The sequence below is a fragment of the Grus americana genome, chromosome 12 (assembly GCF_028858705.1).
Source record: "Grus americana isolate bGruAme1 chromosome 12, bGruAme1.mat, whole genome shotgun sequence".
NCBI classification, from domain to species: Eukaryota; Metazoa; Chordata; class Aves; order Gruiformes; family Gruidae; genus Grus; species Grus americana.
This window is the reverse complement of record NC_072863.1, coordinates 16141119-16168042: the sequence shown is the minus strand read 5'-3', so window position 1 is coordinate 16168042 and position 26924 is coordinate 16141119. Positions and strand designations below refer to the sequence as shown.

General features: G+C 41.9%; 1 protein-coding gene across 4 annotated transcripts in view; it reads left to right on the top strand.

Annotated features, from left to right (window-relative positions):
- Positions 1–26924, top strand: part of IL1RAPL2 (interleukin 1 receptor accessory protein like 2) — a 396885-nt gene that overhangs the window by 349601 nt on the left and 20360 nt on the right. For all 4 annotated transcript variants that reach the window (XM_054840037.1, XM_054840038.1, XM_054840040.1 and 1 more), the window contains one exon: positions 20550–20679. In XM_054840037.1, coding sequence (XP_054696012.1) covers positions 20550–20679 — 130 coding nt within the window. The remainder of the gene's footprint in view (positions 1–20549; positions 20680–26924) is intronic.

The window sequence follows — 26924 nt, the reverse complement described above, 5'->3', positions numbered from 1 at the left end:
AACAAGGGCTCTTACAAATAGGAATAGCTAAATACATGGAAAATTCCCCAACAGGAAGTTAATGGATACTAACAATAACTACAAAAAATAGTATGTCACCTGGTGACACACTATGTGCAGGATTGGTTTCTCATTACTACAAGCCAAGTCATGTAGAACTTGCAGTTTGCCCTTTATGATAACTTACATCCACTGGCGCTCTAAGCAGATTCATAAAAAATGGCAACCAATCCAAATGTATCATGTTTTATGTTTGGGTGAAGACTATGAGTAGTACTTTTATTAAGTTTCATGAAGTATCTGCTCTTATATTCAAAGTGATAGATGACTCTGCCAGGTTTTTTTTCAGGTGGGTTAGAGGTGGTGTACAGGAGGGGGTGCTAAAGGGGAGAAGGATGTTGAGTACGATTTTTATCTTACTGAGGACAAAGAAGCCATAAACTCTTCTTGCCTTGGGGGATATATATGCAAGAGACTTTCTGGCATAGGCAGAGCTATCTGTAACAGGACAATATTTTCTGCAAGGCTTCTTAAATGCATTTTGCCAAAGTAAATTGATCCTGACAGAAACCTTCCTGTCACCGCTATGTTCTCTCTTAAGCAGAGCCTGCCAGCTGTGCTGAGATTTGCCAGATTTACAGTTCTCTGCTGGGGACTGGACAGGGCTCTTTGTGATACTAGATGTCCGCGTATGTAGCTGTACCTCTCTTCCAAAGTATATTTACTATCAAATACAGGGACTGCAGATAGCTTATACCTTCCAAATCACTACTTCAAAAATACAACATCATCACAGAAGTATTTTCTGTAGAAACAGATAAAATAAGCTAGAAGGTTTGCATTTGATTACCTTATTAATCTGGCATTATCTTTCCTCTTTTAAAAAATTGGGTGTATGCATAGCCAGCACTTAAAAAATCTGCAAGCCCTGGCGTAACGGTACAGATGCATTACTTGCAAGCTTCCTAAAATGAGGAGTCTCAGGGCTGAAAACAGGTGCTGATCTCTGCGGTGGTGCCAAGGGATGCACAAGGCTATGAAACCAGTCCACAGAGGAGGAGGAGGGATAGCTGCTGAGAGCACACTCTGCTCCCTTTGTGTCTTCAGTTTTATACCACAACTTTTCTAAGTAGTGGATCAGAGATTACAGAACATTTCCTATTCCTAGATGCACAGATACTCAGTCCCTTTCCAAATGCACTCTCATCAAAGCCAAAGTTAATGGGCACAGTGTAAGGATCGGTAAGAACACCATTATGATTGGGGATAGGGAGGCATGGTCTTGATGACCCATTCTGGCCTTAAAAAGCTCTGACACCTGCAGGAAGCCCAGTGCAGCTAACAGGAGCAAACCAGCATTAGACAAGTGAACTCCTGGTTGTTAGTAAAATAACATAGGTTAAATAGCGGGAGGGAGGTTCAATCTTCAGCTTGAAACATATTGACTTAGAGAGGCAGCATACTATGTGGTAGACTCCTGCAGATTTCCAAGACCTCTTTTTTTTAAATCAACCTGAGCATCAGTATGCTCAATTCTTGTTCTCTACCCATCATGTAATTTCACAGACTGTCGCCATTATTCCCATTTTACACTGCAACGTGTAGAAAATTCAGCTCAGTGTCTTACAAAGTGCAGCAGTAATAGGGTTGCTCTATCTGTAGTTGTTTAAGGAAAAAAGCAAGGCAACATGCAACATTGGTGAGTGTCCTAGCACTGCTGGCATTGGGAATGTGCAGAACAGCCCAATATTCACATGAATAAAGCTCAAATTTGTGTTTTCTAAACTACAAAGTGAATGAATAAATCACTAAATGTTTTTTCAAAGTCATAAAGCACTATAGTATCTAGCACCCTAATCTGGCAAATGCATGTCTTTGAAGTTAATCTTCAAATCTTCTGAAGCATGTAGTATCTACTTTATGAGTATCAGCTGGACTGAGATTTTTCTCATGTAATTTTACCTATTTTTTTAATAAAAAGATAATTTTCTGCAAGGCATCATTTAAAGAATTGAGGGATTTACTAGCTAAATCTATTAACTGTGTACTGCTCTGGGATAAAAGCATGGATTTACTGGGAGTAAGGAATGGTGCATTGTTCTGCAACATTAAGACAGAAGTACAAGACCAGGTTCTCTGAGACTGGACCTCTTGCTCTGAGAGAGGACATTTCACACAGTAGGTGGATGCTCCTTTGGGCAGATAGTAATTGTAAAACCTCCCACAGTACTGCAGGAACTTGCTTTTCATCGTTGCCTTTTAAAGCAGCTGTTAGAAGCAGTCCATGGACCAACGGAGCTAGGCAATCGCTTCTCTGAAGCAGAGCCCAGAGCTTACCCCTTCTTTGCTCTCCTCCATGGATGAGGGGTAAGGAGCAGCCCTGTGGAACTGCTGGTGGTACAGTTGGCCATGCAGTCCATGCCAGATCATTTCCTGGGCATCAAGGAGTGTGACAAGATGAACCAGCACCAGTAATAATACACTGGCCATCAGTAGTTTTCTTGATATTCTCTGGTTTCCAGTGACTTAAAGAGCTATTTCCACAGTGCCTGAAGTCAGTTTTCTGCAGTACCTTGGCCTCCTTTCTTCTGGCTTGACAGAGTTGTTCAACAAGAATCATTGATCCTAAGTCTCTTCATCAGCTCTTGGTTTATGGTTAAGAGCATTTACTATGTGCTTCCAAGCCTGCACAAGTCCTGTCCTTGGAGACCGGTTCTTTCACAGCTTTGGGATGCCTCCGTGAACTCCTCTCTGATAATAATTTCCTCAGGCTGTGGCTTGTAAGCCAATCCATGCCTGCCTGCTGAGACATTGTGGAGAGCTCTTGCAAAACTTTGTCAGCAGTTTGAAGGAGGAAGGTCTCTGGTGAAAAAGGAAGAGATGTAGAAACATTGGGTAAAGTGGAGACAATGTCCCACAGGAAATCCTGCTTGCTTTTGTCTTCCTTCTCTGTCTCATAGCCAAATGGCTGTAGGGATGAATCAGACGTTGTGTGTGTTGGTGCTTTTATAAGCGTCCTTGAACACAGGCTATGTCTTTAGACCCACATCCTGAGATGCCTTTTTAACACTTTAACAACGGGCACAAATGGAGTTTTGGCTAGCAACTCTCTATTCAAGAAGGCAGCGGCCTGATTTGGTCTGCCTGGGTCAGGACTGAAATTCCAAATCCCAGAACTAATCAGTACCTTTTAAAATTTAAACATCTCTTGTACTGACAAATTGCTTTTAAAAGTGAAAATCTGACATGAGAACAGCTTGCTGGAGTTCCAGCAGGAACAGGGGAAAGAGGGGCATCTCGTGTGTGTGTGTAACAGAAAAAAATTGAGAGGATGATTCATGTCTCCTAATCATTGCTTGTTGTAAAACAGATCTTGGGCTGCTGGGGGGTGTGGAGGTGTGTCTGTGTGTATACCTGAGGAAGATCGTGGTGCTTTTGTGCTGTTCAGGGGGGCTCTCAGGTTGGCACCCGCTCATCCTCTCTCTTTGGGAGCAGATTGTTTGGTGGAACAAACTCCAGAGCAAATGAAGAACAGCAGCAGCGGGGGAATCTGTCTGCTTTTGTAAAGCAGATTCAGGCTTTGACCCTAAAGAACCTGACCAGCCCTGTGAGAGTGGTTTCCATGGTTAATTTTCTCTTTTGTGTTACTGATTTTTCTTTTCATTATGTTTGAAATTTGGGAGTGCTTTATTCAACATTAGTAGCCAATGGCAATAAGCTGTAAAGATGAGACTTTGCAAGGATATAGGGCAGGGGAAAAGGTGTGAGAAATTGAAATGACAAGGTCATGTTGGTGACTAGTGATGTGGAGGAAGGAAATTTTTTCCAGTGTGGTTTGATAAGCAGATAGAAGAGGAGACCATAGTAGGCAGGGAAGTCTTTAGAGACCAAGTTGGCATGTCTGGAGCACATCTGGTGTAAAACAAAAGAAAATTGAATAATTTCTGTTTTAAATGAGTGTATTTGGGAGATTGTTGTTATTCTCTTTTTCAAGATGGAGACATCTGAGCATATTTTCATTCGGGAGGGACCCAGTATCAACTGCTGACTGCATCTCTCTGTCTGTGCATGGGAAGTGAACTACTAGCATGACTCATGGCAGTTCCATCTGTCACCTGTGATCACAGCAGGTCTCACTACTCAGGTTTTATGTGGAGTTGAATCCACTGAAAGTGTGGTCGTGCTTTTGAGATCTTACCATTCAATGTCTGCAACCAAAAGCTTTGTTGCCTCAACTGTCCTCATAAGGCTTCTCTTCCTTGCTGTTCAGCTGTTTACTCCCAAAGTGCAAACAATGTATTCTGCTGTTTGGGAGTAAACATATATTTTCGTTATACTAGGAAATACTTTGCAATCACTGAAAAACTAGATTTTCCAGAAGTTTAGCATATTGAAAATGAAAAGATTATGGGGAGTTAAGATATTTTTGATTGAGCTAAGATATTTTTGATTGAGCTAAAATGGGTCATATCATGCTCTGGAGTGACTTGTATTATCCTTGGGCTTCTGGCATTTCTCTCAGTTACCCCAACCCACATTTCATAGTTGAGGGATGTGTTAAAACAACTGTGCAAAAACCTGCCTTCCCTTTACGTGCAGGTAGATGAAGAAAGACACCAACAGAGAAAGGCTGAGCATGTGTGTATGGATGGATACAAACCATCAGGTGTCTCTGGTACCTGCTGCAGCTGAGTGCAGCTTCGTTGCAGCCCACCAGTCACTGGCAAAGCTGTAAGCCCAGCAGATAAACCCTGCTTTGCCCCCTGCCAGATGCTCAGGTTTCACTGCACATGATCAGATCCTCTGAACCAGGGCTGGCTCACGCAAAAGGCAGGTGACCGTCAGGGCTGGTGAACTCTGTGTAGTAAACAACCTCCCTGAAGCGCTTCAGGGTGGCCAGGAACTGAAGAAGGAAAAAGACAGACAAAAGCAGGTCAGCAACCATCTGTGGGACCATCCACACTCCTTTGATTGCTTTTGGGTATGAGGTTACATAAACCTTGTCTTCATTTAATCCAAAGTGAAATTCCTTTCTGTGAAATAGCCTTTCCCCAGGCACTGGTGAAGCTCACAGCCTCAAGTGGCTTCACAGGTGGAAGTGCTACTCTATGGCTCTGCATTTGTTTCTCTGCACAGTAGTGCATGTCACCCTGGCTTTTATTTCATTTCCATTTGAGCAAGCAAAAAGCACCGTCACATAGGCTCTGAGCAGCTTGCAGATGACTCGACATGACAAAAGCAAAGTGCAGGGTGCCAGCAATCAGTAGCTCCCACAAACTGCCTGTCACATTGTCCTCTCCTTTTAATCTAAAGCCAACCAAAAACTGGGCCAGGCAGTATCAGGGAGGGAGGCTGGATGGGACCTCATGTGTCCTGCAGACCCCTTGTCCCGGAGTGGCAGCCCTACTTTAGTGGTGGTTGTGCACGATGGGGCTGAGGTTTCTTTAAGCCTCTGAGAAAAGCCACGTTAGCTCAAGTGCCTGCCAAGCGTGGCGGCAGCACAGGTAGCCCAAGGTCCATGGGTTGGGCAGTGCTAGCTGTGAAGACAGGAGGCAGGAGATGGTGGCTAGACCAAAGACCATCCACCACCCCAGGTTGCTCTGAGCTTGTGGGCAGCAGGAATGGGGGGGTGCCAGCCCCGTGGGGGCAAGCACACTGCTGCCATTGTACGGCTAATCCTGCCAGGCAGTGACATCTGGGTTCCCCTGGCTGTATCTTCCCTTGCAGGCCCAGCACAGAGTGAGTGTACTGCTAGCCATGCATTTGCATTTGCATTTCCACTGGCAAGCAGGGCTGCTGTTGCTTCTCTTGTTCTCCTGTGAAACTACACCTTGCTGTCACCTTTCTCCAGCAACTGAAAAGAAACCCTTCCAAGCCAGCCTCTCTGGGGAACCCTGGCCTCTGTTAATACCACCCTTTGCACTGCTGAAACTGAACTTGAGACTATTTTGGTGGAGCACAGACAAGGACCTCCACTGTGGCAGCCCCACACCTTGGGAGGAGCAGCACTGCTGTTCAGGCATGGCAGGCGTTGTGCCAGGGCGGCCACACTAGGAGCCCTCCTGTCACAGCTTTAGGGAGGCCACAACCTGTCACTTGTATTCTCCCAGTTGGGTCTTTCATTGCCCAAATGGCTCATTCCCTGTCCCCTCACGTATCTGTGCCAGACACAAGGGAAACGTTTGCCTACGCTGAGGTTTCTCCTTTCATTGAAATGCCCTTTTACTACTCTCCCATTTGAAGCAGTCTCTCAGAAGCAGTCTTCTGAAAGGGAGACTGCTCTTTGCCTTCCACAGCTATCCCCAGTAAGCTGCTACATACGCTTTGTAATCTCAGCGAACACCACACTGTGTACTGCTGTCAGGTAACTTCAGAGGACAGTGGCTGGTAACTCTGGAGTGTGGCAGATTGCTCCTCAGGGCGCTGAAAGAGAGTTAGGCTGTGCCTTTATGTCGGTGGGGGCAAGGGCTCTCGGGGAAGGTCAACAGCTCCAACATAAAATTTGTAGGGGTCAGTAAATCTAAAAAGGCTGAAAAACTAGTGCTACAGGAGTCAGTACAGAAGTATCTAATGTCTTTTCTGTCTGTTGGGAAAATGAGAAACATTCAGCTCACTAGAAAAGAAAGAAAAAACCCCCAACTTGTTAGCAAATAGATATATGTTTCTGTGTGGAGCTGACTTTTAAAGTGGGTTTCATTAGGGGTACTGAAGGGGGATGGGAGCATCTGGGTAGCTAATTTGTTTGGCATTTGGGAATAGGAGTATTACTTGGTCTGTTTGGCTGATAACTACCCAAGGGATCCTGTTTTTCAGCACACTGAGAGGCACGAGGTACAATGTGCTGCAGGGGTCTGTGCTCGTTCTCTGAGTGGGGCTGTGAGCTTATCCTTAGTGGGAAATGAGAAATGACACAGGGACAGGTAGCACAGAGCACAAATCTGTCCTAGCCTTCCCAAGGGAGTGCTGCTTTTCAGGCTCTCTTCAGCAAGCCTCGAGTCAGCCCTGTTCTCTGTGACCAGAGCTGACAGCATCCTTCCTCTACCTGTGAAGATTCAGCCTCTTTCCTCATTGCCCCAACTCCCCCGCTCTTTAGGCAACCCTGCCCACAGTCTGAGGTTTGCAATGTGGGAAAGATTTTTCAGATGCTGCATCCAGCCCTGTCTCCCTCCAGGCAGGCTTTCCATCCGAGATGAGTCCATCTGGCAGAGCCAAGAAGTGCATCTTGCCCATTATCTGCACAAGTCATCAGAGGGAAATGCTGCTGAGAAATACTAGGCTGAAATGCAGCAGCAGTAACATATAAGGCAAAATATTAGAGGCCTCCAGTGAAATCCCAGAGTACATAAACCATACCCAAGAAAAGCTTCTTTCTATCCATCACCAAGTCAGGACAGATGTAGTGGTGGAGACTGAGGCTTTAGGAAGGTTAACTCTGGAGCTGAGGGTTGAAGGGAAGGAAGATTAGTCAAGATGATTCCTCATGAACTGACCTGAGTTAGTGTCTTTTTCTGAGCCCTAACTGAAGGAAGAATGAATCAGCTAAGGAAATAATTATGTTTTTGACAGAGAAAGGAAGTAAATTAGTTCAGACACATTGGTTCTCAACAAGATAGCACAGAAGATAATTATTCAAACAGAGGGAAAATTTTACCCAGCCTTTTCTGTCTCTAATACTCGGCAGAAAAGACCTAGAGAAAAAGCCTCTCCTACTTCAAAGTGCAACAGCCCCTTCAGGGCAACTAACAACTCTTCACAGGTATCACCCGACCCTGGGTACCCTCTGCCAGTATTCCTCTGGGTGTTGGAATGGGAAATAACAGCGAAGCGGTGCCATGTTCACGTTGCCCTGTGCATGGAGCACAGGGTTTCCTGAACTTGAAAATCCATTCCGGACTACAGCAGGTTTTATCTGTTGTATTTGTCTCTATTTTGTACTGCTGTTTGAACTTTCGAGAACATATGTAGCATCCCTTTAAAAATTCTTAAAAGAAACATTCACAAGATTCTGGGGGAAGGTATTTGCCTCAGCCTGTTATCAGCTGCAGGCACAGCTTTATTTAGTGTTCTGCAAGGTAGCAGATGCACATCTCTAAAGCCAGTCCTTTGGTCTTGCTCCAGCACATCTGTTTATGATTAGACCATCACACTTCCAGATGATCACAATTACCTGGATCCTTGCTTCATTTTGGATGGTGGCAGGAGCTTTCCCAAGGAGAGAAGAGCAAGTCTGTGACCTTCTCTGGTTAATTCAGAGGTGAAGACCACATAAAGGTTTCTGGCATGAGGAAAAAGCTCAAATAACAATCTTGACACCGAAGTGGCCGTGGTTTCACATTAGATCTTGCAGGGAGCAGCTTAATTTCTTTCTCGGTACTAGCACAGCTAAGAAAAGAGATAAGCAATAATGAAGAGCAAAGCTTTTCTCTCACGAGGGTTTTTTTTAAGATCCTGCTCTGAGCTCCTGAGATACTGCCTTATATCCAAACAGTGCTATGGGCAGGATACGAGAGGGGTATTTTGAGGCTCCAGGACTATATGAAATGAAAGTTGCTTTCTGTGGGAGGCCAGCTTTGTGTGCCAAGTGCTCTTGCACGGCTGCTCACAGCGTGCTGGAGTAAAGGGCAGGTTTGAACTCTTACCTGGGCCAGACAGTAGCTCACTCGTGCTTTGCCTGCTGACAGCCCTGCCCATGTGGTAGAGGAAGGGCTCCTATTTCCCAATTCCTCTTTATTTTCAAACAGCAAATGTTCTTTTTAAGATCAACCACATTAGGTTCACACTGAATTCTCATGAGGTTACTTTGAATTAAAACTGATAACATGACTCTCCCAAACGGAAGGAGTTCACTCTGATTTCTCCGCAGCAGGATAATATAGCTTCCCTCTTCTCAATATATTTCAGATTCAAATTCATAACATCTTCTTGTAAGTCTTGAGAAGGCATGACATCCCTCTCCCCAAGAGGTGGGGGGTAAATGAAGGTGAAGGTCTTGGTCTTATATTTATTATTATGGCTTGGGTTTTTTTTATTTTTTCAGAAAGGTTTCTTATCCTTGCATTTGCTTTCCATATCACACTGAGGTCTGAGAATCTCTGGCTCAGAGCCCACGTTCCTCTCACAGTATGACCTGTTTGTGCCATTTGCCTTAGCCGTGGGGAATCCACAGCTTAGCGATGTGGCCGCCTGGGAAATCCCCAAGGCAATGGGACCACCTTAGGGTGAATCCGTGCTCCCCTCTTTCCCAGCATCATCCCACATGCACATGAGATGTGGGCTCTGCTGCATCCCATGTCAGTGGCAAGACCATCCAGAGAGGTCTGTATCTATAGCTTACTCTGGTGACAGTTGCCTGCTTTCAAACCTGGAACAGGAGTCCACAAAAGCTGACCCCTGCTCCTCTGATGCTGTGAGCCAAAGGCAATGTTTTCCTCCTTCAAGGGTGCTCTGCTGTGATCTGGAGAAGACTGGTGTCAATCCTTGCAGAGACATCTTTCCTTCCCTGTTTACCCAGTGGAGTTTTGAAATCCTTGGATGATTTCCCTGTTAAGTGTTGAAAATCCCACACTTTTCTGCAAGCATGTGATGTCTCATCACCATGAATTTCAACAGGGTGTTCCCCTTTGCAGGAGTTTCTGCTTGAGCCAGCAAAGTGTTTTTTTGATTTTTGGAGTGTTTTTAATCATTGTTAATCAGCAGTGTTGAGAATGAGGGTGAGTTAAGTGGATTTGGGGAAGGTGAAACCATGGGGCTGTGCCTTCACTGTCCGTAAACATCCAGGGGGGGAAAAAGTGATGGGGCAGAATTTAGGAGTTCTGAGTTACAGACTTCATGGTTTGGCACTCACCTAGGGAAAACTGAGATTATTAGACTCCTGTGCAACTAAAATTACATTTAACGTGTGGTTAATGTGAATGCTATCAACTTGCAAGGCAAGAGGCTCAGGGTGAATCTGAGTCCTCATTGCTAATAGGTTTAGGGCAATTAGTCTATTGACTTCTGTAAATCACATCTGTCAGAGAACAAAAACAAGGTCATTTTCAACGCAGCATTTACCTGAACTGATAGATTATGGCTCAGGCTACTGAGCACAAGGGGATGCCACTGTATCTCTTTAAGAAGGAGTAGTTTTAACTCTGAATTTATAAAATTTCTTATGGCCCTTACATCCTTAAGTGCTTGCTAAATTCTTGCACCCAAGATATAGTCCCTGGTTTAGATCTTGTGTCTTGGTTAAAAGGTTTTTAATCCAATATTTTGGGGGAAAACAACAACCCACCCACCCCCCAAAAAAACAAAGCATCAAACCAAAAATAATTATGTAAAACAGTGAGAGTTTTCTGTGTGATTGACTTTTTTAAATACTACCCACCTTAATGTCACTTTTTTTATCGTGACTTTTTTTTTAACAATAATGGCAAATAAATATGTTTCCTTTAATTTTTACAAATTAGAAGAGATTAAACTTCCCTGTAAATTCTTTATTGGACAACCAATGAACAATATTGATTCACTCAATAAGCAAAATACAGGTTGTATTTATTGAACTGTGGTTTACTTTCCTACTGTCCCCAAATGTTATCTCTAAATTTAAGTAAATAATAAATGTGAATTATTTACTGGTGTTAGCTTGGAGAAAATGTTGTTCTGTGGCTGTTGTTTTCCTTTTTGAATCTTTTTCATAAATACAGCCTCTGTTTAGAACTCACTGTTGTCCTTACTCAGCTTAGCGCTTAAATACGTGCTTAAATTTAATCAACAGGGAGCCCTCTCCCTATTCAGCAAAATGTTTGAGCGTTTGCTGAGTTTTAAGCACATCAGTCAGTTGTAGGTTCTCATCTGAGTACAAGCTGATCTCGGTAGCTGCGTCCTCACTGGTCCCTTTGTGCAGGGGAAGTGGGAACTTGCGTCATCTTATCACGAGCCATGGCAAGTCCTGTCCCTTGTGCTTGAGGGGCCACCTGCATAACTGAGGCCAAGTGAGGTGACAGTTGTGGTTATGTTGATTATCAGACATGATTGACATCTGTCCCTCCATCCCCTTGACCAGGACCCAGCACTGCATTTGATTTATTTGAGGAAGGCTAGGAAAGCTGGAGAAATGACAAGGTCGCAGCAGTTACTGCCTCTTGTGTCTGGCCCCTTTTCTTAGTCTTCCCATTCCGTTCTCCCGTACTGTGCCAGGAGCATGGCAGCAGATAGAGGAAAGGACTTAGCTAACATCCAAATACATCTATCAAGGTGATATTCTGGACCTTGTTAACCATGCTAACATTTCTGGCTCTACATGCCTGTTGCAGGGCACTATGGAGGTATTAGCAAGCTGTTCAGGGAGAATTAGGTTTCTCATTAACATCTTTGTACAAAACTGATGTCACAGTCCGTTTGGTTCTTTCACATTTACAGGACAACATATTCTGTGATTTAAAGTTTATTATATTTCTTAATTAGCTCATGAAATAAAAGAGCATGACAAATGGGGGCTCAATCCCCTTTTGCCCAGACTAGTCTATCACCTGAATTCACTTATTCAGCATTCAAGTCATAAGGTTTCAGCAGTTATAACCCATAACTCTTAATATTGTGCACCTATGAGCAAAAGAAAAGAATTACTTACCTAGCCAACGGTGAGAACACTCATCCTTCCTTCTCCATCAAGTTGCAGGTGTCCCCTGTATCACACCAGGAAGCATGAAATCCTCATCAGTCCAACTGCTGTTGAATCCACTTCAAAAGTTTTTTGGGCAAACTGATGTTTTGTACCCTCCAGCTTGGAGGTCTATACTGTTTCCATAAGTTAGTGGATTCTGAGGAAACTGCTAGATCAAAGGTACTGGCTGCTGGAGACAGCAATTTGCAGGTGATAATGGTGCATAATGGCCCTTTAGCTCTGTCTGGCCACCTGTCCTGCCTACCTGGTGCTCTTGCTTTGACCTAATGGTGCTGCTCCCAGCATACATCAGACCTTAGCATGAGCTGGGTTAGCCAGAATCTAAGCAGGAGTTGAGTGAACAGTCATAAACAGAGTATGAAAATACTCCAGGTGACTCCTTAGATTCAAACATACATTTATTTCAAAGACTCTCACCTCGTTTATAGGGCAGGACATCCATAGCATAAAGCATAAGTTCACATTTGCTTTGTCCTTTCTAAGTGAAGAAGAATTATCCATTCTGTAGTCATTGTCTTAACAAGTTCTATCATTTGTTTAAAAATCAACACAGAAGTTGGAAGAGGTTTAGCCTAATTTCTTCAGTCTGTTGCTGCCTGCAGCTGGTTTCCTTAGCAACCTTGAATGTACCCTCTGCATACTAAATGGGAAGTTGCTAAGACATGCAACTGGATACCCATTACATACTCCTGCAAGTAAGGTTCAGAATTTGGCCACATTGATGGAAGCAGATCTTGATTAGGTTGGTCCCTCCATGTACTTTCTTCACATGAAGCCAGATTAGTCTGTAGAAAGGGATGCTGGATTTCATCCTCTTTATCCCCTGAGAGAAAAGTTCAAGATGTACTTGCTCAGGAAATGGAAATGTAAGACATGAATGTCCAGAGAAAATTTTATGCAGGGTCAAGTTGGAGAGTTGGAAAGTCCTGAAGCTGGCAAGAAGCAGCAATGTGTGGGATAGGACCCTACCTTCCTTTTGAGCCAGCAGATCACTGGGAGGAGACAGGAACATGTCTTCATGGTCAATCTCTTTGTAGCTCAAACAAACAGTTGGCTGTTTCCCCTTCTCATCATGGGACAGCAATCTAAGGAAGGAAGTGTCCCTCTGAGTAAGTTTTCTCTTCCTGCTCTTCTCTCAGAGCAACACACGTGTGTGTTGCCACCTTTTTTGGCCATGCTAAAAAGCAATATCAGAATAGAGAGAAATGATTGCAGTGACAGCATGGGGCCATGCCCGTGCCCTGGCCGTAGAGAGATTTGTTTCATCTCACTCCGAGCTTAGTTCACCTTAGTCTGGATGTCACTGCTGTGTTGCCATTGGGCTGCCGCAGCATTTGGAACCCTACCACCAAGGGGATGTTTTTTAAGTACCTACATGGCATTTCTCTTAAATAATGTTTTTGTGCCTCAAAATGCACAGAAATGAGATTTTCAGTAGAACCTCAGCTTTGAGCCCAAGTTAAAGTCAGCACACGGCAGCTGTCAAGCTGCTTCTGGAAATCCCACTAAGCATTTATCTTCATTGTAGGTGAATAACAGAAATGCGAAAATCCTTGACTTTCAGTTACACCTGAGCTCTCAATGACTACAAATTCTGATCCCAAGACAGTTCTGAAAATGGGATAAAGGATTTTACAGGGGTCAGGTGAGGTTTACTTTGGGGGAGGGGTGGGATGTTTTTCTGGGTGTGTTTTTGGAAGAAAGTTGCTCCAGGAGATTTGTGCCTTGATTGATTCATTTTTGGAACATCTGATAATTTTATATCAGCAACATTTCAGCCTTGTGTGTATTTTAGTTTTGTTTTTGTCTTTTTGAGAGCGCCACGGTCAATAGCCAAGCCTACAAGCAGCACTTGCAGTGGGTCATGCTTGTGTTATTTAAATTCAAAATGGTTGGGGCTGTATGGAATGTCAGCAAATGCATTGACTGGTGTTCTTGGCAACAAACTATCTAGAGGCTTAGTTGCTTTGTTTCATGTTTGGGGTTTTGCTGCTTGCTCTTAGGGTTATTTTTGTGCTACTTTTTATATATGCCATTTGCTCACTTGAGTGAGACAGAAAAGCACAAATATCTCATGGCCGTGTGTTTTGTGATGTCTCAGGGCATAAGAAATAAGAGCAGAGCAAGAAAGTAAGTTAGAATTAAGATCATAAACTACAGAGGACAACATAAGACCTAAAGATCTTTTGCATTTTTCTTGTCAAAGTTTTTACTGGGCTCTTTTTTATTACCAGACTTGTCTTAGTCAAGAAGTTCGTATATGAGTGAAGAGCCAACTTAATGTATGTCACGTATCGCCACCATTTAATTTTTCTACATATCAATACAGCTACCAGAATATTATTTTAGTGGCTAGCATATGCTGTTCATAACATGGGCCTTACTTAGGGCAAGAGCACCTCCTTTAGTCTGTTTCTTTGTAGAAACTTGCAGAACAAAACAATCTAGTTATATATATGTGTGTGTGTGTGTGTGTGAGTTTTTAAATGCTGTTAAACTGGTTTGAAATGTCTGGAGGCTAGTTAGGTTTGATTTCACTATAAATTTATCTTATTAAAGCAATTATTATCACTACCCAAAGCAGGTTTCTTAATTTTATTTAAAATGTTTTCAATTCATTAATTCCTGGCTGATCTTTAATTATGCAAATGTTTGGATGGATCATATCCAGTCATGAATCTACTGGCTGATGGAATAGAATTTTGAAACATTATAGGATTTTCTGTAATTTTTTTTTTTCCAGAGAAAATAATTTGGTTTGAGTATGTTTTGTTTTCACTGGATCCAATGACATTCAAATCTTTGATCACGTAACACTGGGAAATGGCCAGGGAAAAATAAAGAAGGGTGGTGATAATGTACCTGAAGTTTTTGTGGGGGTTTGTAGCTTTGTCTAAATTCAGTAGTGGATAGATCCGTGAAGAATTGCAGTGCTGCCTTAGCAGGTTATAGGAACAGATGCTGAAGACCCTGATGTGAAGCGGTACTGCAGTGCCTTGATCTGTGCTGAGATGGGACTGGGAAACACAGGTGATCAGCTGTGGTGGGTGACATGAGCAAAACCCAAGCGTATTCTCAGCTGCCTCTGCTGAACACCTCCTGACTTCTTTAGGAGGTCATCCCATTGTGGATGAGCCCTAGGCAGAGGTCTGGGGCTCAGCAGCTCAGCCCCAGGATTTGGCTCTCAGATTGCAAGAGTGGCCTCAAGTGGACCCCATTTGCTACAGTTGTCGTCCTCGCATCCCCAGCAGCAGCTCAGCTCAAGGTTCAGCATCAGCCAGCTGAGCTGAACGTGTGGTTTGGCTTGGGCTGCACCACCGCAGTGTGCTTCTGGGTTCTGCCCATTATTGCTAAGCAGAGGAGAACAGCTAAGAGGATGTCCTTGCAAGGGACTTAGAGAAAATTGACATTCTCTGCAAACTAGATAGAAACTACCACACACAGAGATTGTTTTTCACGAGTCAAGGTCTGCATTGCCCCTGGCATTTGTTTTGTGGATAAATTGCAGGCATAAGCTCTGTCTCCCATATCTTCTTATCCAGGATGTCCTTCTGAGGGAAAAGGAAATGTGTTCTTTACTTCATGGTTGTATACAATCCAGCCTGCATTGCCAGGGGAATGTAAATCACTCTGCTGCTCTTTGGCCACTTTCTAGCACTTGTAAAGCACATTAGAACAATAATGTTCTTGTCAGTGACATGGTGATTTGCCTTGCAAACCTCACAGCCTGGAAAGTCAGATTCAATTCTGCAGACAGCTTGTAGAATACACTTATTGAGATGTGATAAGTAACCTGCCTTTCTTGTCCTCTGTCTCAGCAAACTGAAGAAACAAAAGTCCATGAAGTGCCTGCATAACATCTGCATGTGTCAAGAGTGGGAAGCTGCTCCTTTGCAAACACTTCTCTCTGTCAGTCTTATAGGGAAGGAGACAGAGGCAACATTATCAGAGAGGAGCTTCATGGTGCATATGCATCGATAAGAGAGACTTGGAGTGATGGAATGATTTTTTTACTTTTTTTTTGTGGCAGCAGTACGCTTGTTTTCCCTTCTATGTGTATACAGTATCCAGCCCTGAAAGAGATAAAAGCAATGATATTACAGTCAATGGTATGAACATTCGGATGGTCTGAAGATGTAAATCCAGCTAGCAACATGTGCAGGACTGACTACTGATGTTGCTTGGTCCAAAAGGAGGTCTTTGGCACTTTCAGTCAGTTCTACCACTAGCTTGGAAGGATCATCTGGTTCAGCTCAAGCTTGTTGAGAGTGGTGGTGTATCTGGCACATAAATGTGAAAGACTTGGAAAAAAACACTAATGTTTCAAGCCATAGGGATAAAAAAAAAGCCCCCAGGGTTTCACAGATGACTTTGGCTGTTTGATGGGGTTACTCTGGGATCATTTGCTCCAGGAGTGAAAGCTTGATTTGCTGGAAGAACAGAGCACCAGCAGAATGTGGACATCAGAGAATATGGACTCTGTGTTCCACCCTTGAATGGATGCTTGCAAATAAGCCACAAAATACACCTGCTTGTGTAAAACGAGTGAAAAAAGAACAAATAATCAAGCTACATTTTCAAAACAATCCCTGAAAAAGTGCCTTGGCATGAGCCAGATCTTGTGATCTGTGAACAGCTTTTGTCTTCCATGCTGGTCAGTCATCTACCCTTGGCATTTAAGTTCTTAAAAGACAGAACAACTTTTAGGTATTTTAAGCTTCATTTACTCGATTCTTGGAGCATGCCTCATTCAAGAGAGACTGCACTGCACGATTTGCCGTTCTCTTTCAAAGCATGTCGGACCTGCAGTAAGCAAATTCAGAATCATGCCTGGCTAAATTCTTTTGCAGACCCTTTTTCCATCCTTAGCCAGTACTCATACTGCCATCAGGCAGCTATTTTGCTTGAATAATTGCATTTCTGTGGAATTCTCATTTTCAGAAAAAAAAAAAAAATTGCTAAAATGTATGGTAGAGTTCACATAGACTTATTGAGAAAATGGTCAGGTGAAAAATGTACAATAAAATTTAGCCATAAAAGTCATTCTGATTGCCAGCAGTTGCGTCTTATCAGCTGGGAGTTTGCAGCAAGCCTGCCTGATCGACAGAGTAGGGAAAAAAGCTAAAGCAGAGACTTCTGCTGGAACCCGAGGCTTTACTGTAACAAGGTGACCCCAGGAAAGCAGCAGACTCAGTGATGTCTACAAGCAAGGTTTTCTACTTTCTTCTTGTGCTTCTTAAAACATTCTCTTAAGTGTTGAACCATTAGAAATCTCACTAATCATTTTCTCTGTTTCTCAGCAAATTATTTTATTAATTAAAATTGCAACTGAAATATCTATCTGATTAGGCAGAAAGCATTTATAAATGGAAAACTTTTAGCATACCATTTGCTCTAGGAACTTTGATGTTGTTAATTAAATGATGCAAGGGGAATTTTACTTAGTAAGATGAGTTAGTAGTGGAACTACTTAGTGTCATGCAGAATAACAGCAATGATATGCAAAAGTTTGGGCCTTACACAAGGTGAGTTGCTGGAGTTACAAACTGCCTGTTAGCTCCTTCTGCCTGGAACTGTGACTCAGTGTGACACCACGTGGCTTGACGCCAGCCCCAAAATCAGGACCTGCAAAGAGCACTTTCCATGCTTAGTGCCTGTTTCTCCCTATATGCAAGGGTATATGTAGGAACCAGGGAATTCAGCTGCAGTTTTAGGATCTCAGTACTTGGGGGGAAATGCAGTGAGACATGCCATATTCTTTTCTCGATGGGAATTGGTTGAAGTTCCCTGAAAACCACTAGTAACAGGTTGCTGCTGTGGCCAGCTGTGTCTTAACATAGCAGGAGCAGGGAAACCTCCCTTCTTTTCCTTTTGGAGGCTTCTTTGAGGAGGTAAAGTGTGCCTACAAGGAAGAGCCAATGTTACCTTTTCTGACTGTCCTGCTTCCAGTCACAAAGGAGTGATGAGTTATAAACCAGAAGCTTCAGAGAGATAAGAGCGAGATGTCCTTACCAGCTTGAGAAGTAGAAGAACTCCTCAAGTAGAACTACTCAAGTATAAGTATGTGAGAATTCGCACTTGGATGGGACATTGAGGTGTCATCAAGCCCCAAGGTCTTTCCACCCCAGGACAGATCAGTTCAACCCAGACATAGATCATTCTGCTTCTGAGATAAAAATTAGTTGTTCCATGAGAAACAGTTGCTTATACCTCCCTCTGATCAGTGATGGGTTTGCAGATGAGATGGACCATGGGTTTTTTCAGGTATGGCCAGTCCCAGACTTTGAGCTGAAAATACTAATTTGTTCTAAAATTTGCCGTTGACAGTATTAGTTTATTCTGCTGGTTTTCCCTGATGGCAAAGCTGGGAAATAGATCTGCCTGGGCATGTTTGGAGCTTGCAGGCTGCCACAGTAAAGGCTACTGATGCTTTATATTGGGTTTGTTTATTACAGAAGCTGTGTACCAACAGCTAGGTTTTTTTAGGTTTTCCTATTTGTATAGAAAACTTCTCATTTCTTCATACCAGACGTATTACCTAAGGATATTTACTCTGCATGTATAGAAATCTTAGACTCACCTTGGAATATTTTCATTTCTTCAGGGTTTGTTTTTTAAGTAAAAATCTGCTGGTTTGAGGAAAAGCACACCCTGTAATATATTTTGCCTGTACCACTTCATGCCCAGCATGGTGTGCCAAGGAAAGGGCATATACTGTCAATGCTGATAGGCCACGTCTAGCTCTTTTCTTTTTCACATTGCTTCAATTGTCTTTTTCCATTAAAATCAAACATGGACTGAGCAGCCACATGCTAGGAATCACTAAGTGGTATTTAAATAGATGCGTATCGTGACTCTGAGGCGAGTGGCACAAAAGATCTCACACCGCGCAGGCATTCAGCACGTTAGGAAAACGTGAGATGGATGTAGCCAGAGGCTCCAATTCTCCCCTCTACCCATGGAGGGCACACAGCACCTTGAAGGGCTGGGTGAACTGGTTAGGAGCAGAAGGAAAGAAACTGCTCTGATATTGTCTTGTAGTGGAATTAAGGTCTGCCTAGCAGTGTTTCTCACTCTTCATTAGTTAATGAAGTTTGGAACTTTTTTATGATGATGGTCAATGCTGTGGGATGTACAGGTAACTGTGAATACCCACCCCTTCTTATGTTCTGGACATTTGAGCTGGTTGTATATAATCTGTCAGCATCAGCACACGTTCAGTGGCCGGCTGTGGTACCAGAGTTCATAGTGAATATGGAGATAATGAAAGGTTTTGTAAAACATTTTCAGGATAAACATTTTCCATTTTTGTTGTTCGCTATTTGAGAAACAGAGACTGAAGTGCAGTCTAAACCGTTTCTTGCTGTATCCTAATGTTTTGAAAGGGCTTGTAATTTTTGGGTCTTGACTTGGAAACAATTTAAAGACGGCTGATTTTCAGTGGCTGGGAAGGCTGCGCTTCCTGACTAATCAGTCTCTTTGACATGTCTTAAATTGGAATGGATAGACAAGTGCAAGTAGTTGACTTAGGACAGCTCTGTGGGGGTTTTGGCAAAGATGCTTTAACCCACAGCTCTGAGTATGCACACAGCGAGTTATCACTGCTGAGCAGACAAGGGGTGACTGATTAAGCCACAGTAAGCCAATCATGTGAAACCATTAGCCCATGCTCAACCAAGTGATGTGCTCCAAATGACTAGCCCTTTTTGAAAAGTTCTATTTCAGTGTCAAAAGAGCCTCCTGCTGACACTAAAAAAGGCTGGCATAATAAAAAATTTCTTCCAAATACAGTAAAATGTATTATCTGGACTTGCCATGTTTGATCCAAGTCCTGAAAGATTCAGCAGGAGTCTCCATTGACATTAAATGAGGTCTGTGCTCCCGTGTAAGTTGGTGACTCTACAGCTACTTTGCAACCTGCACCAACTCTGCTGAGTAAAACAGGGAAAGAGAAGTGGGTGTGGCAGCTGTATTTGCATGCCAAGGGAATGGGCATGGTTCTCCTGAATTTCCTGGCTTGTTTGGGGGGGGGTGTTCTTTTTTTTTTTTTTTTTTTTTTTTTTGTCTTCTGCAGGCAGACAACCATCTGTCCTGACAGTGTAAGCACAGTCCTGGACTAGCTAGTACAGCTGAAGCTGTAGCCAAAAACCCATCTAAATGCTGAATTCTTGGAGAGAAAAAAAAAAACAACCCAGAAACCCAAAACTGATTAGTTTCCAAGTTTTATTTTCTTTCTTTTGGAAGTATTTTTGCAGAGCTGGAAGGGAGAGTTCTTTATTGCTTGAGTAATGCTTTGCAGTTTGGTCCTTTGCCAAAAGCCTGTTGACAGCAACATGAGTGTCATTGGTGCTCACTGGCATCATGTATTACTTGGGGATCTTTAAAAGCTCTCTGAACAGCTTACCAAGACTTCATTAACATTTGATTTCTATCTAAGTGAGGAAGAAATTATTACTGTGTCTTTTTTACGGGTGGATAGGCAGCAGTAAGCAAGTTCAGTGATTTACCTGTCTCTTAGGGCACACTCCCAAGTCCTGGTAGAGATTCCAAGAGTCTGACAAGTCATCTCTTTCTTTTTAACAACCAGTCTGACATCACCTCATGTTGCCACCATTTCTATACCTTCTCATTGTTCATGTAGTATCTTTCTGGGAAAAATGAAATGACAGATAACCTCAGAGTTTCATTTCACAGCTATTTCCTATAGATGCAAATCAACATCACCTTTTTTCCTATGGTTTGTAGTTATTCCTTATTTTTTTCTTTTTCCCTCCAATTTTAAATGGGGAGATTTATCTGATGTGTTGAGATTTTTCATAATCATTCTCTCGCTAGTAGCCATGATGAGGTGTCTAACCCTATCTTTTCTTCTTGTCCTCAGGAAACCCGTTGACTGTGGCCTGCAAAGCTTTCTTTGGATTCAGTGGAGAATCAGGCCCCATGATCTATTGGATGAAAGGGGAAAAATTCATAGAAGAACTAGAAGGTCACATCAGAGAAGGCGAAGTCAGGTACTTTTTGGAGTATTTACTGTTAAAAACATGGTGTGTCCCAAAAGCCTGTTGGGTTTTTTAAACAGGGTTTTAATTGGAAGTGGAAATAGTTTTCTGTCTAAAGAGTGATGAATGACTTGGAACCAAGGCAGTGTGAGTTGCTCCCTCTCCTTTGTAGTGAATAAAATCTAAAGACATAGTAGCTATCTATGTGCCTGAAAATCTGTTCTCAAATTCCCCTGATGGTAGCTGAAGTCTCTCATGAGTGTTCTGGGGGTTGATTTTAGCCCTGCGTGGAAATGATGCTATCCAATGCAGCTGCCCCTTGTGGCAGTCCTTGGCAAAATGACATTCATTTCAGCATCAGTATTAATCTTAAAGATGAATGGTCTCCTGTCAAAGTCACCATACTTTTTCTCTTCTACTGAATGTGTTGTCTGCCTGTGATATAGCTCTCAGTATGCCTTAACCAGGGCTTTCAAAAAGCAGCATTTTTTCCTTCATGCTTAACTCTCAAGGGAGAGAAGGAAGTCGCTGCGTGAGGATGTCCAATATCCAACTTGTGCTTGGCCTGTTCCAGATGCTGGTTATCATTTGCTGTACCAGTTGTAAAGAAAACAAACACTTGTATCCTCGTGAACTTTCATGGAATGTGCACCTAACAGCATCTTCTTGTCTTCCTTGTTTAATAATGAATTACCTGATTAATAGCTCTTTGAGCAAAGACTAAGCTATAGTTACGCTATGGACAGGGTGGTCCCAGCTCCTATAGACATGGTGAATATAGATAGGTCTTTGCACCTTCCATTGTACATTTTTTTGGTCTCACTTCTGAGTTGTTTGTTTCTTGTAAAAGTGATTTTGGAGAGCAGGCAGATAGAGAGAGATTCCTTTGCTTTATTACGTGATCAATAATTTGAAGTTCAGCCATTTAGCCACTAGTTATTAAAATATGCTAAAATAACTGACCTAACGTTACACCTTAATTGCATGCAGATGAAATCTATCATATATTGCTAGAATGCCTTTAGGTATACAATCCTCTTTTGGGCTTCTGAACACAAAATACAATTATTGGAAACTTCTGCCATTGCAAGTAAACAACATTTAACAACACTGTGTCCTCTCTGGCACAATGAATAGAGTGATTTTGGTCACGTTGCTCTCTGCGTTGGAAGGACAATTTGAGGTTTGTGTTTAAAGAGCTCTCCAGCTCGAGCACAGTTCAAAACTTTTCCTTTATGCGCATTTGTTAGTGAAACTGAGTTTGAAAAAGCTGTATTTGTCCTTCATTGTGCCATATCATTACACATTCATGTTTCAAATTAATTTTGTGACAACTCCCTTTTCTCACTCCGTTAAAAAGCTTTGACTCAGTTTACAGACCCGTCACAATTCAGTGAATCTTCTGTTCAACAAAGCTAATTATCACATACCTAATCTCCTGTGCATCACAGCCAGCATTAAAATGTAGCATTTACCAAAATCTACTGCATCATTACCAGCCATACCGCAGTCCATCCCTTTTTTTCACTTAGAAGTAGCTATGGCAACTGCGGTAGTAACTTTTTGCAAATGATTTTTTTCACAGTAACAGCTCTTGTTTATATGTCCCATTACAGGTATGCTGCTTCAGGCAAACTGTTCTGTCAGTGCCCTGAGCCAGCCTACATCTTCCACCCAGTCATATTTACTGATGTATTTCAAAAAATGTCATGTATGTTTCAAATTTGATGAACCATGGTGAACTTGCCGGTTAGATGCGTTTCCCATCAGTTTGCTTCTGTATGGTATTATCAGCAAGTTTCTGTTACTGTTGAGAAACTACAAGTAGTTGGGAATTGTTACAACCAGACCAAGATATTCCATGGGTTGTTCCTTTGGCAGATGTCTAACATTTTAACTCTGCACCCTCTATCTTAAATTAGTTCACAGATTTCGTAGTGCTCTGAATTTTTGGTGCTGTCCTTACCCTGGACTGTACCCATTCATCGTGTCACTGGATTTGCTGTATAGGATGAGAGCTCAGGTTCGCAGATCAATGCAGTGTGGGAGTACAAAACATCCATCCCTAGTTTGCATCCTCTAGCATGCATAGTTACAAGTCAATTAGTGTGCTTTTATGAAAGCACTGAAATAAGGATGCACGTGACTCGAGCATTTCTGTTAAAATCAAACCCATGGAACTGTGTTTTGGGTAAGCAGGCTTCACCATGGGTAATATATGTGTAGCTCTGGGCTTCCCGTTATTTATTAGACCTTGTTACAGAGCCTCATAATAAAAAGTAACTAATCAGCACTGTAGGACTCAGAGGTGATGACCCCCTCTCTAACCTGCCTCCTTGCCTTCCCTTGAATTAAGATCCCCAAATGTTAGACATACATAGGGGGAAAAGGAAAAAGAGGCTTTGCTTGCCAGGTGGGTTTTTCACAGTGGTAATAAAAATGTCATGTAATTTGAACTAAGGCTATTAAAGAAGGAATCAGAGTCTTTAAGCCTGCCTGCAGAGTTGTCCGTTGTACCTAATTATCAAAGGAGCCCACGGCAAATTTCAACACCATCTCTCTGCCATGGCAAAGAAGTATTTTCAGGCATAAATTGTGCTCTCACAGCCACCTCTGAGTTGCTGCTTTTTCTTCTTCAGGCAACACTGCAGAACAGTGTGCAGGTGTCTTATAATGCTCAACTTGTAGACCATGTTTGTCCTTTTTTTTTTTTCCTCTCTTCTCATTTTTACAGTAGAAATAGTTTGACTCATTCTAGAGGCATGAAAAGAAGTGAATGGAGACATTTTAAACTGCAGTCTTATTTCTTCCTGCTGATTAATTTAACATTCTGCCTTTTCACCCACAAAAGTCAACTGATGGTTGCAAAATGCTCAGGCAAGATGAGGATGTTGTATTCTGTTAGGAGGGGATGCTGAGGGAGGGAGGCAGAATTACCATCACTGCCTGGCTAATGTGCTGCGTACTTTGCAGAGAAGTATGGAAATGACAGCCCTCTCCTGAAAAGCTTATACTATTCACGTAGAGAATTTCTGGGCAAAGAATAAGAAACATGATGCAGGAAAGTGAGAGGAAAGATCACTGTGGCATGTTGTTAGTTGAACTACTTTTCTTTGGAGAGGTACTTACGTGCACACAGATCTGTCCTTTCATCTACAGACTGTTAAGGACTAGAAAGAAGGGACTAGAGTTCATATCCCTGTTCACAGTCCAGATCCTCAACTATATAAAGAATAAGTTTCCTTTTTGATAACTACCAACTTGCATGTAGGTTAGTAAAGGTTTGGAATTAGTGCCTTGGTCTTGCAAAGAGACCCAGGTGAAGCTTTCTTATGACCTTTACATCTGTGATCATACAAAGCCTGAAAATTTTAGTAAAATGTGGTTTCAAAGGAAAAGTATTTTAACTTCAGATTCAACTTAGTGCATAAATGCGTTGGAAAAATATGAGAAAAGAATTGAAAAATCAGAAACATTGGAAATTTTTCAATGAAAACATTTGTATTCTGAAATGACACTTTTGGTTTTAATTCATGTTTTCTTAACTGAAAAATGATCAGTAGACAAAATGTTTTGTTTCAGATCAAATAAAATGCTTCAGCTTGAACAAAAAGAAAGCAGGCTTGAACAAAAAGCACTGGGTACTTTTTTTACTTCACTCATCTCTTCTCTCTCTCCCTCCATCCTGTTTGTTGTGAGTCGTCAAGCACTGTCATTTTTTTTTGTATTAAATGATGTAATTACTCTTACAGTTTGTTCATCAAACCAGAAAAAAGAGCTATTCTTTTCTCAGCTTGTGGGAGCTGGCATGTGTTGGCAGTGGTGCTGGCAAAATTTCCTCCAACTCAGATAGGGGCAGAGCTTCATCACCTGGGTGTGCAGCAAATACTGGTGCAGCTTTAAGGTCTTACTTGTTGATACTATATTCCTTTTCTAACCCCAAAATATTGTGCTCAATGTTCTCTGAACCAACCACAAAATGCAATCAATTAAAGGCTGCACACATATTAAACAACGTAGGTGACCAACTGTGTATTTCTGTGGTAATAATGAATCATTAGCTGTAGAGTACTGGCTAAAAGAAAAAAAGAATAACAGAAATGAAGGGTTTAACACCGCTAAGAGCTTTCTACACTTTACTACCAACGTAACGCTTAAGTGTCTGTCAGCATTTTCACGATAGATCCCATCCTAAAGAGTTCTCTTCCTAAAGATTACAATTAGCATGAAAATAAGTGGGGAAAAATTCTCAGTCCAAATGCATATTCTTTTTTATGAAAGCTCCTTTTTAGCTGATCATGTATTATTTAAATTTAGGTTCAGGGTCATTTATTTTATTTTAAATAGATTCAGAATAATAGTTTATCATCATTGTAATCTGTCTTCATTTTTTTTCTGCATAAACTATGCTGATTATAGTAAACACAAAACAATCTGAACGTTCACAGAGTGCGCCAGATTAGTGTCCCAGATATCCTTTCTGTTAATGATTTTATTTGTTCCTTGCAGCATGATTTGTAGGCCAAAATTTGTCGAGCATATAGTTTACCAACAGAAAAGACAGACTTTCTTGAGTTGAAAATATTTTGTTGTATATACATATGGAATATTAATAGGTAAATAAGAATTGATTTATCAATTTACCCCAAATGATTTAGACCGATTTGAGTCTGCAAACAGATCAGGCTCTCTTAGGAGGTTTCTTTTCTGGCCAGAATTGATGCAAATTCAGCCTTTCTTACAGTATTTTAAGCACTTGGCCAGAATAAAAAAAAAAAAAAAAAAAAGTAAAAATGCACAATAAATGAGAGTGAATTTGCAAAAAAAGATGCAATCCAAGTTTCCAAATGCAACACACATGCCTGTTCTTAAACTGATGTTTTTCCACTTGCTTTTTGCAAGTTACACAGCCATAGTGAAAGAGGCTGAATTGTTGTGGATGCTCTGGTACGTCTTCGGAGTTGTGTCAGATCACTCAAGCCTTTAAAGGCTTTGTGCTGTATGAAATCTTACTGTAAATATGTGGTTTATAGCAATCAGGCTTGCATTTTTGATTGTCTAGCGCAATGCCATCATACCTCATTTCTGATTTGTTTTCAGATGTGGAGTTCCATGTTTGTTGTATGAAATGATGTACATAAGAAGTGTGTGTGCATTGGAAACCCCCAAAAAACTTTGTCTTTTAATAGAGAAGTCTGGGGTTTGCTGTTGTTAATGAAAAATTTTCAGCTCTCCAGAAGCAGTTTCTGCTTCTCTGGTTAATTACTTTGTGCCCAATTGCCTCCCTTTAGTCTCCGGAGAAGATATTTGGGTTTTGGTGAATCTGGATCTTATTTATACCTTCATCTCTTAGTGCTGTACACTATCTTTTTGGAGAAAAGACTCACTGAAGTACGTCTTGCAATGTGGGCATCACACAATTTATGTTTACCCCCTTAGACATGATGTAGCGGTACACTAACAGGATCAAATGAATCTGGCAAATTTTACTTGACATTTCATTTCCTTATTCAAAGGACCAGTAACTTTTTCTTGAGCAGCTGATAAGAAGCCTTTTGAGAGAACAGGGCATTGTATTTTTAGACCTAATGTCAGCATCAGAAAACACTTGCATTTACTTTGCATTCTTTTTCATGTTCCCATCAGAACAATGACATGAAAAGACTATACCTCTGGCCTGAAAGTCTGCTAGAACTTTCTATTCCCTTTGTGGGGATTTTGCATGTCTCCTCTGTCCTCTCAAAGGAGCAGAGAGCTCTTGTTCTTGACACTATTCCCTTTTAAAGTCAGGATGTAACCCCCCAAAATAGAAGAAAATTCCACAGAGTAGCACAGCTCCTTTCATTGGTTTTCCAGACTGCATTAAAATGCATCATAATACCCAGCCTTTAAAATATTCCCTTATAATTTGCTTAGCGATGGCTTAGTAGTGCATATTTACTTCTCTGGAAAGTGAGTATTTATTGCTTCTTTTAAAAGAAATATTGTTTTTAGCATTTAATTCTGGTGAAGCTGAGGTAAGCAACCACACGCAACCATTGCACTTGCAGCCACTCTTCCTGCACTTGATTCAGCTCCTCACTACAGACATAGCAGGAGAAAAAGGCTTCTGATTGTCATGAAACATGCCTCTGTGAAGTCTCTATCAGGCAACCTGAGTCCTTCTCCAGGACTGAAAGAGGCCAGGAACACTGTATATCTTGTGCTGAGAAATCACGGTTCTTTTGGGAATCCTCCACCTATATTAGTTCAAGTTA